This window comes from Archocentrus centrarchus, chromosome 7 (assembly GCF_007364275.1).
Source record: "Archocentrus centrarchus isolate MPI-CPG fArcCen1 chromosome 7, fArcCen1, whole genome shotgun sequence".
Lineage (NCBI taxonomy): Eukaryota > Metazoa > Chordata > Actinopteri > Cichliformes > Cichlidae > Archocentrus > Archocentrus centrarchus.
In genome coordinates, this window is record NC_044352.1 from 37,362,276 (window position 1) to 37,375,645 (window position 13,370).

The 13,370-nt window shown below is 40.9% G+C and overlaps 1 protein-coding gene across 1 annotated transcript in view; it reads left to right on the forward strand.

Annotated features, from left to right (window-relative positions):
* Positions 1-13,370, forward strand: part of LOC115782681 (paired box protein Pax-7-like) — a 114,483-nt gene that overhangs the window by 50,930 nt on the left and 50,183 nt on the right. The window contains exons 6-7 of the mRNA XM_030733014.1: positions 3,851-4,010; positions 8,546-8,745. Of these exons, the coding sequence (XP_030588874.1) occupies positions 3,851-4,010; positions 8,546-8,745 (360 nt within the window). The remainder of the gene's footprint in view (positions 1-3,850; positions 4,011-8,545; positions 8,746-13,370) is intronic.

Consider the following 13,370-nt stretch of genomic DNA (forward strand, 5'->3'; position numbering starts at 1 on the left):
TCTAACGAGGAGCTTAACGGCAAAATTCACAACAGGTGTTTGATCCTCAAATCGACCAATAAATGTCCTGGTTCATGATGAGGACGACTGTTTAAACACCAGCTCTAACTGTATTATTGTAGGGTCTTTACCCACAATACAAAGCGCCTTGAGGCAACTGTTTGTTGTGATTTGGCGCTATATAAATAAAATTGAATTGAATTGAATTGAATTGATTTGGTGATGTGTTCTGGATCTGGGTAATTTCTATTGTGGTTTACGTTAGCATATTGTGTTATATATTCCCTAACTTTCCGCTGTGTAGGTGGCTGAGGGGAGATCACTTCTGGGTCTTCATGTCTCTCATCTCATATTTAAATTTCTGCAGCAGCTGCTTCCATAACCTCAATTTTTACAAATGCTGTGCTAGCCTCTTTTTCTTGGTGCTGTATGGCTAATTTTGTTTCTAAGAAAACCTTTTCTAACTTCGGCTCTATTTCCTGTTGTGGATTAGCTATTTTAGCTTGGGCTGTTATGCCTCGGCACATGCTTTTGCTGCTGCTATACTAGCTCTCAATGCATGTGATGAATGGCTTGAACTTGATGATTCAGGAGACCGAGCTGTACTTGCAGATTTGATAGAATAGCTCGTAATGGAACCACTCTCTGCATGGTCTTAAATGTATTTAAACGTACTTAAATGTACTTGCACTTGTTTTATCATTATTCATTATCTTCAGCCATGATGGTGACAGCTAGTGAGTACAGAGTTTGTTGGCTAGCAGTTCTTTTTTAGGTCACTAGTAATTCAAGGCTTATTTTCCTCAAAGCATCATACAGTTCTTGGTGGTAAGATGGCGTGAATTAGAAACAAATCCAACAGGCCTGCTGGGGTCTTTTTCTAAGAAATGTTCAGTTCTGTTTACTAGTTTTGAAAAGAGTCACTGAGACGGTCTCAACCGCTCTACTATCCACATGTCTGTGTGGCTGCTAGTTAGCTTAGGATAAATATTTGAAATCAAAGCTTTGTCAAGCTATAATAAAATGCATCAGTCAACAATTTTAAACCTTTATAATTGACATGCTATACCCTCTTTGTACAAAAAAATGGAGTTATGGGCAAATATTATTTGGCCAGGAGAAGTAACTTTATGGAGTGTCACTTGGGTGCCTGGAGCAGCACAAATGTCTTTTATAGCTAGATTTATAAATGTTATTAAATTTGTATTTATATTTCATATAATTCAAGTTCAGCCAAGTCTTTCTTGACATGTTGTTTCAGTTTGGAGTATGGAATATTATTTAAGTTTGATCAAATTAAATAACACAGTTAGTTGCAGAGTTTTTTAAAGTTTGAAGTACATATTCAGTTTGATTGAATTTAAGCTCCGCTGCCTGTCTTTATGTATCTATAAATGTACAAATGTATTATACATTCTGCATCTATGCATCCTTGCATGAGGAAAGAAAAACAGAGATATCATGTTATTATTTCCTGTAGCTATTGTCAGTAAGAGGCAAACTGATGAGAGGTCACATTCGATTTCTCTTCCAGTCACAGTCACGTCTGTTCTGCAGAGGTAGCGAGACAGAATGATCTACTTCTGCTTTTTCTGCACAAGTACCTCAAGGCGAAAACACCTGTTCTAATAATTTAAGTCTGCTCTACAGAAATAGAAGTCTAAAACAGCTTCTCTACATGAAAGGCACATTTTCATTTGCACTAAATGAAAAAGGAGGATTCCTGGAAAAAGTGGGCGGGTGGAAAGCTGCAAGCAATACATAGATTTCTGCTACAACTCTGGCTATGTGGCATATGTGTGTGTTGTGTATGCCTGTGTTAAATGACGTGAGTGGTTTAGTTTGATTGAAATGAAAAAAAAAATGCAGAAGAAACAGTGGAAAATAGGCAAATCCAGGCTTTCTGAGTGTTGGAACCTGATACTTGTTCAGAATTTCTTTTAGTGGGTTTTAACTTAAAACTTGGAAATTTGTGCCCTGCCGATTTGAAAGAGGATAGTCTGGCTTAAACAACTCTTTGTCATTTTACTGTATCTATACAGCGATAATAATTTCACCCCCCTTGCCATACAGAGGTACTTATCTACTGCTAGTTTGTCTTTAGTTTGTTTTGAAAATACGTAGATACAAAATTTCAGGGCTGATAATGATACCATAATATGTGCAAATGGAAATTTAATGTAACTAGGACAGTTTAACGGTGCAGACTTGTGGCATGGCTAATAGTCCACTCTTTTGCAAAATTAGCCAATATAAATACTTCCAAAGCTGTCAGATTGTTAAAAATTGCACTTTTGTTTATTTTGTGGTCACCAGTGTTAATTTCGTTGACGAACTATTTTCATCATAGTTTTCGTCGACGACCCTTTTTTTCATGACGAAAACGAGACAATAACTAAATAAAAACTACCTAAAATGATAAAAACGATAACGAAATTAATTGACACTTTCGTCAACGAATGAAAACGAGACGAAAATGTTTGGCGGGGACAACATCCAATCAGAACTGATTTAATTTTGTGACAGGGTGGGACAAGTTAGGAAAACATCCAATCAAATGCACAGTAGCACAAATTTGCTCTAAACCCGGGAAGACCAAACTAGCCTGTGATTGGTCGTTACTTCCGATAGAACTAAGTTATGTAAACAATGTCAGCAGGGAGAAAGAGAAGAGTCGATGTATGGACGCGTTTGTCCTTTGACGTTGTGACAAACAAAACGATGTGTAAACATGTGGGGCGACTATCTCGGGTAAAAACACAAAAAATCTTAAACGACATCTGCAAACCAGTCACCCAGATCTCCATGCAAAGGTCAGCATTTTAATGTCATGCAGGGTAAAGTGTTTTTCCCAGTTTGTGTTTAGAGAAAATCTCCACACCGCGGTGGATTAGCCTTTATAATCTTAGTCCTGAACACTGCCCTGTACCTTTCAGAGCGTCCTGCTGTAAAACACTCGGATTATCTCAGTAAGGTGGTGTTAATGATCAGGTGTGTGGGAAGCAGGTGAAACGCTAATGTTAATATTATTAATAATATTCCTTAACTTTTAATAAATGTTTAGTTTCGTGTAAGTGTGTATAATGACTAATTCAAGGGAACTGAAGAAAAAGCATTTACATTTTACACCCTTTATGTTTTAGTCGACTGAATCGACTGTAGATTTAATCGACTATATTCTTATGACAATTTAGTCGACTAAAACTAAAACTATTCAGATGACTAAATTATGACTAAAACTAAATTAGATTTTCGTCAAAAGACTGTGACTAAAACTAAATCAAAATTTGCTATCAAAATTAACACTGGTGGTCACATGCCTTTAATGCATCTTAGCATCAGCAAAAATAGATGACAGTCAGTGGATTATTTATTATGTTAACTGATAACATCAAGATGAAGCCATTTTGAAATTGTGTACCAATTCTGCTCTGTTAAAAAAGTCCGTAAAAAAGTTTTGAATTTTCTTGTTCACCTATTTGGCTAAAAGCTGTCAATTCAGTAAGTTGCTGGGGTGAATAAAACATAATAATGGAGTTTTATTCATGTCCATAGCCTGTAAACAGCTGTTAACTGTCAGGAACCAGTGAGGTTTGGCTGTAACTGCATCATGAAGTGTGTGTAAGCATATTTTTTGCCTGGGCTGCCTCAGATTTTCATTGTAATGATTTAGTTCACTACTTGCTGTTTATTGAAAGGCTCCTTGCAGGTAACCAAGGAACAAACCAGCTAATTTATCATTTATAAAAATAAAACAGGGCTGTTTCTGAAACTCTAAGAATAACCTTAACAGCAAACAGAGAGATGGTTTTGGTGTTTTTTTTTCCTTAGTGTTTTTTTTTCCCCCAAGGTGTGGTTTAGCAATCGGAGGGCAAGGTGGCGGAAACAAGCAGGAGCCAATCAACTTGCAGCATTCAACCACCTTCTGCCAGGTGGCTTTCCTCCCACAGGGATGTCAACACTACCTACATATCAGCTGCCAGAATCCAACTACCCATCCAACACACAAGGTATAGCAGATAATCCTTTTACTGATAAACTACAGATGTCACATCTAGGAACCATATTTCTTCCTCAGCAGCTGGTGGAAACTATGCTGTTTTGGCAATGTTCTTAACCCCTAAATAGTGATTTAAGAAGGGCACTTTTAAACATATACCACTGTTCGTTTTGACTGGATACACTGAACAAATTAATGATTAATGTCCTGAGTTTTTCTTTGGATGAGGTCCTAATCTGCCAGTATTGTCTTACAGTGGAGGAAATAGTTATGTGATCCCCTGCTGAATTTGCAAGTTTGCCCACTAACAAAGAAAAGAATAATCTCTAATTTTATCGTAGTTTCATCTTACTGGAGAGAGACAGAATATCACCCAGAATCCAGAAAAGAAAAAAACAAAAACAAATTACATAAAGGTTACAAATTTATTTGTATGTCATTGAGTGGAATAAGTATTTGATCCCCAAGAAAATCATGATTTAGTACTTGGTGGAGAAACCCTTGTTGGCAAGCACAGCAGTAAGACATTTCTTGTAATTGGACACATCTCAGGAGGGACTTTGACCGACTCTTCACAGAAACTCTCTAAATCCTTCAAGTTTCTTGGCTGCTGCTTGGCAACTTCAGCTTCAACTCCCTCCACAGATTTTCTATAGGATTGAGGTGTGGAGACTGACTAGGCCACTCCATGACCTTAATATACTCCTGCTTTGGCCACTGCTTTGTTGCTTTAGTGGTGTGTTTTGGTTCATTGTCATGTCAATGTTCTGGCTGAGGGAATGAGGTTCTTGTCCAAGATTTTACGGTACAAGGCACCATCCATTGGCCCCTCGAGGCAGTGAAGTCATCCTGTACCCTTAGCAGAAAAATGGCCCCATGGCAGAAGATTCCACCTCTTTGTTTTACGGTAGTAATGGTGTTCTTTGGGTCATATTCACCATTTCTCTTCCTCCAAACATGGCATGTCAAGTTCATGCCAGACCGCTTGATTTTTGTTTCATTTGCATTTTTGCCCAAGCCTTCTCTGAATCATTTAGATGTTTACTGGCAAACCTAAGACAAACTTGTGGATGTACCATGTACCTTCTTGAGCAAGGGGACCTTGCAGCTCTTTCCAGCCAACATCCTTTGGCAGCTCTTTGGTTTTGCCCATGGTTGTGGAGAAGTTGGAATGGAACAATTTGATTCTGTGGACAAGTGGGCTTTATACACAAAATGAGTTGAGATCAGGACTATCTACAATTGAAGAAGAAGAAGAAGAAGAAGAAGAAGAAACAGCCTTTATTGTCCCACAGAGGGGAAATTTGGGTGTAACAGCAGCCGCAGTTATTATAAATATAAATAAAGATATAATAATTCACACTATTAAGAAAAGAATATATATAAAATCAACAAACAATATTAACCTTAATACTACTAATAATAATAACACTATATACAATGTGCATGATGTGCCGGACTATTTACAGTATATTATATATTATCCTACATTGTGTAGGCTATTGTGGTTTTTGTTGGGAGCAGTGATGGTTATAAAGTCTTACAGCTGCTGGGAGGAAGGATCTGCGGTAACGCTCCTTTGTGCATTTAGGATGCAGCAGTCTGTCACTGAAGGAGCTCTCCAGCTCAGCAACAGTTTCATGCATGGGATGGGAGACCTTGTCCATCAGTGATGTTATTTTGGTCAGAGTCCTTCTGTCTCCCACCACCTGCACTGAGTCGAGAGGACATCCTAGGACAGAGCTGGCTTTCCTGATGAGCTTGTCTATCCTCTTCCTCTCAGCTGTAGACAAGCTGCTGCTCCAACATACTGCTGCATAGAAGATGGCTGATGCCACCACAGAGTCATAGAAGGTCTTCAGGAGTGTCCCCTGCACTCCAAAAGACCTCAGCCTTCTCAGCAGGTAGAGTCTGCTCTGACCCTTCCTGTAGAGCGCATCAGTGTTATGAGTCCAGTCCAGTTTATTGTTTAGGTGAACACCCAGGTACTTATAAGAGTCCACTATCTCAATGTCCACTCCCTGGATGTTCACCGGTGTCCGTGTGGTGGGTCTGCGCCTGCGGAAATCCCCACCAGCTCCTTGGTTTTAGCGGCGTTGATCAGGAGGTGGTTCCGCTGGCACCAGTCCACAAAGTCCTGAGTCCACTGTCTGTACTCTGAGTCATCCTCACCTGTGATGAGGCCAACTATGGCAGAGTCGTCAGAGAACTTCTGCAGATGGCAGCGTGGGGAGTTGATGGAGAAGTCTGCAGTGTAGAGGGTGAAGAGGAACGGTGCCAGCACAGTTCCCTGTGGGGCCCCCGTACTGCAGACCAGCCTGTCAGAGACACAGCCCTGTGTCCTCACGTACTGTGGGCGGTCAGTGAGGTAGTCCAGTATCCACTCGGAGATGTGGTGGTCCACTCCTGACAGTTCCAGCTTGTCTCTCAGAAGTCCTGGCTGGATGGTGTTAAAAGCACTGGAGAAATCAAAGAACATGATCCTCACAGTGCTTCCAGGCTTCTCCAGGTGGGTCAGAGCTCGGTGCAGGAGGTAGATGATGGCGTCATCCACCCCGATGCCAGGCCGGTAGGCGAACTGCAGCGGGTCCAACGAAGACGACACCATGAGGCGTAGATGGTTGTGGACCAGCCTCTCGAGGGTCTTCATTAGATGCGATGTCAGGGCTACCGGCCTGTAGCTGCTGAGATCCTTTGGATGTTTGGTCTTTGGTACCGGTACCACACAGGAGGTCTTCCACAGTTGTGGTACTTTCCCCAGCTTCAAGCTCAGGTTGAACATGTATCCCATGATGCCACACAGCTGATCTGCGCAGCACCTCAGGAGCCTGGAGCTGATGCCGTCTGGACCAGCAGCCTTTCGCACCTTGATCTTATGTAGCTCCTTCCTCACATGATGAGTTGAGAGGGACAAGATGGAGGTGGGGGATGGGGGTTGTGAGATGGAGTCCTCAGAAGTGAAGGGGGTGGGTGATGGCTGAGAGCTGAGAGGTGTGAGGTCCCAAGAAGAAGAAAGGTTGGCAGTCATTAAAGATGGTGGGGCTGACAGCAGGGGGGACTGGGCTGGGGGAGGGGTGGGTGGCTGGTCAAACCTGTTAAAGAACTGGTTCAGGTTGTTAACCCACTCTAAGTCTCCCACAACCCTAGGGCTTGGTTTGTGGCCTGAAATTGAGTTCAAACTCCTCCAAACCCCACTGATGTTGCTCTGCTGTAGCTGGTCCTCCATCTTCTTCCTGTAGATGTTTTTTCCATCCCTGATTTTCCTTCTCAGATCCTTCTGCACGGCTCTCAGCTCCTCCTTATTTCCTGATCTAAAGGCTCTCTTCTTCTCCTTCAGGAGAGCCTTTATTTCAGAGTTGATCCAGGGTTTGTTGTTTGAAAAACACCGTACCCTCCTGGTGGGCACAGTGTTTTCCACGCAGAAATTGATGTAATCAGTGATGCAGTCCGTGATGCTGTCGATGTCCTCCCCATGAGGGGCACAAAGCTCTTCCCACACAGTGGAGCTAAAGCAGTCTCTCAGAGCTTCTTCAGTCTCCTCAGACCATTTCTTCACTGTGTGTGTCACAACTGGTTCTCAGTTATCACAATAACATGTGAAAACTCCCGAGGAAGATAGTGCGGTCTCTTGATTGATTGTAATCTGCCACATGGGCATACATCTGTGGGTGTCAAAATTCTGGCTGGATTGTAGGGGACCAAATATTTATTTCACTCAGTGACATGCAAGCCAATTTATAATTTTTATGTAATGTTGCTTAATGCATTTTTGGTTGATGTTCTTTCTCTCTCCATTAAAAGGAAACCACCATAAAAATTTGAGACCGTTTACTTCTTTGTAAGCAACCAAACATGCAAATTCAGCAGGAGGACAAATAATTATTTCCTCCACTGTATCTCTAGCAGAAGAAAATGCAGGGCTTCCTTCTATCTTGTACATTAAATCATGTTTCTTTACAATCAAAGTATTACATAAATTATAAGCTGAACTTATTGATCTAATATTAATGACAGCATTTATGGGTGGTTCAACAGAGTAAAAACTGATTGCATCCCAAATTAAAATTGGTCTTTCATCCAGGAATTCACAGAATAGTATTATTTCAAAGAGTACACAAGTTCAATGCCTATTTTGCAGTTTTAATGAAAGAGATCCAGATTCATGCCAGGCTCTCCCTTTGCCCATCCTTCATCACCACTCTGAGGTTCATGAATGTTGGCCAGGCTGAAGACACCCTAAACTGCATATGTGAAGCCTCTAATAAAGCCTGTGGTGAGTCACATTCACATAGGCTTTATTAGAGGCTCACAGGTCTCTGTTCAGTGTACTGTGGGCTATCCTGGTGGTGTACTTAAGTGGTCAAACCTGCATTGTTTATCTATTATTTGTTCATACATAAACTGGAGTTCATACATATATTCAGGATTGTGTTTTCTCCCATTTGGTACACAAACTAGCAGAAGAGGGAAACTAGCCTAGCTAGTATCCTATTTACATAAAAGAAGGAGCCAGTATATATATATGTGAAGTGTTTTACCTTCCAGATAGTGGAGGTACTGTTCACCGTCCCCAACCCTTACCTCCTTCAACCATGCACCAGAGTGGTTTATCAAGTCCTGACAGCAGCACTGTCTATGGTCTGGCAACCAACCGGCACAGCTTCTCCAGCTACACCGACACCTTCATGAACTCTGCTACACCTAGTAACCATGTCAACACTGTCAGCAATGGGCTTTCCCCACAGGTAAGTCCTGCTTAATGGCTGGGGTATTTTTTCATGAAGAGAAGTACTTATACAGTCATGAATAATGATGTGTAATGTAAAATGAGTATATCATTCATTCTCTTCATATTTAATTTAAAATGCAAAAATGAAGGGGATAAATAGTTATTTTGTTAATAGGAAATGAAAAAAGGCCCATGGACCACTATGGATTTTGATATTTAATGTCTTTCATACTTGTAACCAGGAAATGAATGTCGTTTTGTGTGTTTTACTTGATAACTTGCAGCATTCATCAGGACAGTGATACTGCATAATTTCATTGTATTGAGTATGAGCTGGATGTAATATATGTGGATTTTCATCAACAATGTTGTTGTCACAATAAGTCTTCATACATTTGTGATTATATACTTTTACAAGAAATGGGAAGTTTATTGTTGCTGCAGCTGGAGTGACTTAGACTGTTTGCTCCAACATGTGCATAAGTTAATATTAATTTCCACTGTGGAAAATAAACAGTTTAATTATTGTAAGCACATTGGATGTACTGACAGCTGTCACTGAATTGCCTTCTTATTGAAGAAATCTTACAAAGCCGATAGCTATAAGGCAAGTTTTAAACTTGTCATTTCTTGTCCTAGTACACACTACAATGACGTAGAGTGGATGTTCCAAATTGAGCCTCATTTTTAATCTTCCATCTTTTAAAATTTATTCATGGACAAAGTCAAGCCAACAAAAAATTACTTAAGCAAAAAATTCACAAAGAAGGACAGTATAGCATCCTTAACTGCACCAATGAGTAAACCAGTTAAATTTGAATTATTAAACATTAGGTCTCTCTTTCTTCTGGTTACAGCAGGATGAATATGTTTAAATGAATCAACACCCCCGAGTCACAGTAACTGTCAGAATGCTCGAAGCACAGGTCGAGGAGGAGGAGTAGCAGCAATCTTCAATTCCAGCTTATTAATTAATCACAGACCCAGACAAAGGTTTAATTCTTTTGAAAGCCTGACTCTTAGTCTTGTCCATTCTAATTGGGAAAATCAAAAACCTGTTTTATTTGTTATTATCTATCGTCCACCTGGTCCTTACTCAGAGTTTCTGTCTGATTTCTCAGACTTTTTATCTGATTTAGTGCTCAGTTCAGATAAAATCATTATAGTGGGTGATTTTAACATCCATGTAGATGCTGAGAATGACAGCCTCAACACTGCATTTAATCTATTGTTAGATTCAATTGGCTTCTCTCAAAATGTAAAGGAGCCCACCCACCACTTTAATCATACTCTGGATCTTGTCCTGACATATGGCATAGAAACTGAAGACTTAACAGTATCCCCTGAAAGCCCCCTCCTGTCTGATCATTTCTAAGTAACATTTACATTTACTTTAATGGATTACACAGCAGTGGGGAATAAGTTTTATTACAGTAGAAGTCTTTGTGAAAGTGCTGTAACTAAGTTTAAGGATCTAATTCCTTCATTATTATGCTCTTCAGTGCCAACACAGTGCAGAGCAGCTACCTAAACTCTGCTCCCAGTGAGGTCGATTATCTCATCAATAGCTTTACATCCTCACTGCGTACGACTTTGGATACTGTGGCTCCTCTGAAAAGGAAAGCTTCAAATCAGAAGTGCCTGACTCCGTGGTATAATTCACAAACGCACAGCTTAAAGCAGATAACCCGAAAGCTGGAGAGGGAATGGCGTCTCACTAAATTAGAAGATGCTCATTTAGCCTGGAAAAAGAGTTTGTTGCTCTATAAAAAAGCCCTCCGTAAAGCTAGGACATCTTACTACTCATCATTAATTGAAGAAAATAAGAACAACCCCAGGTTTGTTTTCAGCACTGTAGCCAGGCTGGCAAAGAGTCAGAGCTCTGTAGAGCCGAGTATTCCTTTCACTTTAACTAGTATTGACTTCATGGATTTCTTTACATGTAAAATTTAAACATTAGAGAATTTCTTTTTTTTCATAACCATCTCACATCTTTCTGTTCAGCTACTTTCAAATACTACTGGTCTTACTTTAGACTCTCTCTGATTGATCTTCCTGAGTTAACTTCAATAGTTACTTCCTCCAAACCAGCAACATGTCTATTAGACCCCATTCCTACTAGACAGAATAACTAAACAGAAGAATATAAGTCTTAAATATAAATCTTTTCTCCACACTCAGAACTCAGGGTGAAACTCATAAAAATTATGAACAGAATCGGTGACAAAGGGCAGCCCTGACGGAGTCCAACACCCACAGGAAACGAGTCTGACTTATTGCCGGCTATACAGACCAAGCTCTCACTGCAGTTGTACAGAGACTGAATGGCCCATAACGGGCCTGACACCCCATACTCCCGCAGGACCTCCCACAGGATACCCTTAGGGACACGGCTGAATACCTTCTCCAAGTCCACAAAGCATATGTAGACTGGTTGGGCAAACTCCCACGCACACTCAAATATCCTCGAGAGGATAAAGAGCTGGTCCGGCGTTCCACGAACAGGATGAAAACCGCATTGTTCCTCCTGGATCCGAGGTTCAACTAACTTGCGGACCCTCCTTTCCAGAACCCTGGCATAGACCTTACCAGTGAGGCTGAGGTGCGTGATCCCCTGAAAGTTGGAGCACACCCTCCGGTCTCCCTTCTTAAAGATGAGGAACACCACCCCGGTCTGCCAATCCAATGGCACGGCCCCAGATCTCCACGCAATGTTGCAGAGGTGTCTCAACCAAGACAGCCCTACAACATCTAAACTGTTTCTTTTTTTAATTGTAACACTCTCTCTGTTTTGCAACCATATACCACCATACTGGAAAACAGTTTAAAGAATGCAGTTTTTATAAATGTAATCTGAAATTAAGCAACAGATTTACACCAGGAGGCACAGTGGTTAGCACTGTCACCTCAAAGCAAGAAGGATCTGGGTTCAAATCCACTGGCTGGGGCTTTTCTGTGTGGAGTTTTCATGTTCTTGCTGTGCCTGAAGTTCAAAGACATTGATGTTAGTTTAACTGGTGAGTCTAAATTGGCCATAGGTGTGAATGGTTGTCTGTTTCTCTGTGTTAGTGCCTCAACAACATTTGTGCCATCAGTCTATATAAATGGAAGAGAATTGAATTAGTCCTGTGATTGGCTAGTGACCTGTGAGGGGGTAAACTGCCTTTTGCCGTATGACAGCTGGGATAGGCTACATGAATGGTTATACAAAAATCATTTAATATTGTTGTTTATCTGTGGTGACAGGCTTTGTTTTGTTTGTTTGGGGGGTGGGGGTGGGGGGGGGGGTGATGAAAGTGGTCTGAATGGCTTGCTGGGTAGCATTGTGTAAGCCTGACTGCAAAGCCATCTCATCTGTAATGATTCCTCATTTCAGTCACTGCAAAAACAACACTATCATTCAGACAGAGTTGGCAGAGGAAAATCTATGTTTATGTGTCAACATTAAAGGAGGGGGAGAAATTTCCTGTATTTTCCTTTCTTGGTCCCCTTAACAATAACCGCTCCCATTGAGACTTTCTATGCTAAGAGGAATTGTTCCCTGTGGCATGCCAGATACCTCAGTTATATCAACACATATCGACACAACACATATCCAACAAAATATTTGATGAAATTAGTCACAAATGCTTGGTATTACAGCCCACTCTAAACAACAAGATCTGCCTAACAGGCAGAAAATAAGATTTAAATGTTGTCTCACAAAGAGTTGCACTACAACATTTGTGTTTAATTACGTTCCTTTTCTACTTATTCAAATGGCAGCTGGTTTTCCAGGGCTGGTTGGTTTGACTTTTCCTTTCCTATTTTCACTGACAAGAGAGGAAGCATCATTTAGTGACTCAAAATGATTTGCTGCTGTGTTGGAGAAATACGGATAAGGAAAGAAAAGGAAAATGAAAGGAAATTTGTGCAGTACATATATTTAAGATTAATTTTGTCAGGACAAAAACAAACCTGTATAAATACGTATAGCCATGGTTGCCTTTGTATAAGTTGCCTTATACAGATGAGGTAACCTGTATGAGAGTAATACACAGACATATATTAGCTAATTAGTGCTAAGTAACAGACTACTAAAACACCGAATGCACAAACTTCTTGGATGCTCTGTACCACACAGCAAGCCTCAGTGTTAGTAAGATAATCCATTAAATATGATTGAATATCTTCCACAACACACACACACACATGGTGAAGAGGTCCTCTTTAATCACACTGAGTAGTGGATGAGGCCTAGCAGACATTGATCAGCTACAGCTGCCTCTGTCAGTGCACCTGTCAACTGAAGCGGCCACCCTCCTAATTTAGAGGGTGTAGTTGGCTCTGTTATTGTCCAGAAACCTGGAAGGGCACTGTTGTAAATAAAGCAAAGTAAGCCAAATCTGTGTCTCAGAAAACTCGGGAAACTGAGGCCGTCACTGTTGCTTCAGTGGAGGAAGCCAACATAGTGAGAGTAACAGAAGAGGCCGATTCTGTGACAGGGACTGAATAGGGTGGCAAAGTGACTAGAACAGTCTAGACTGGCTCAGAGGGGACTGGCTGAGTCTTAGGAACAGGGGACACAGGCGCTGACACTGGAACAGGTGTGGCCCATAAAAGCACAGGAACAGGTGAGACCACTAAAAGAGACACAGTTCT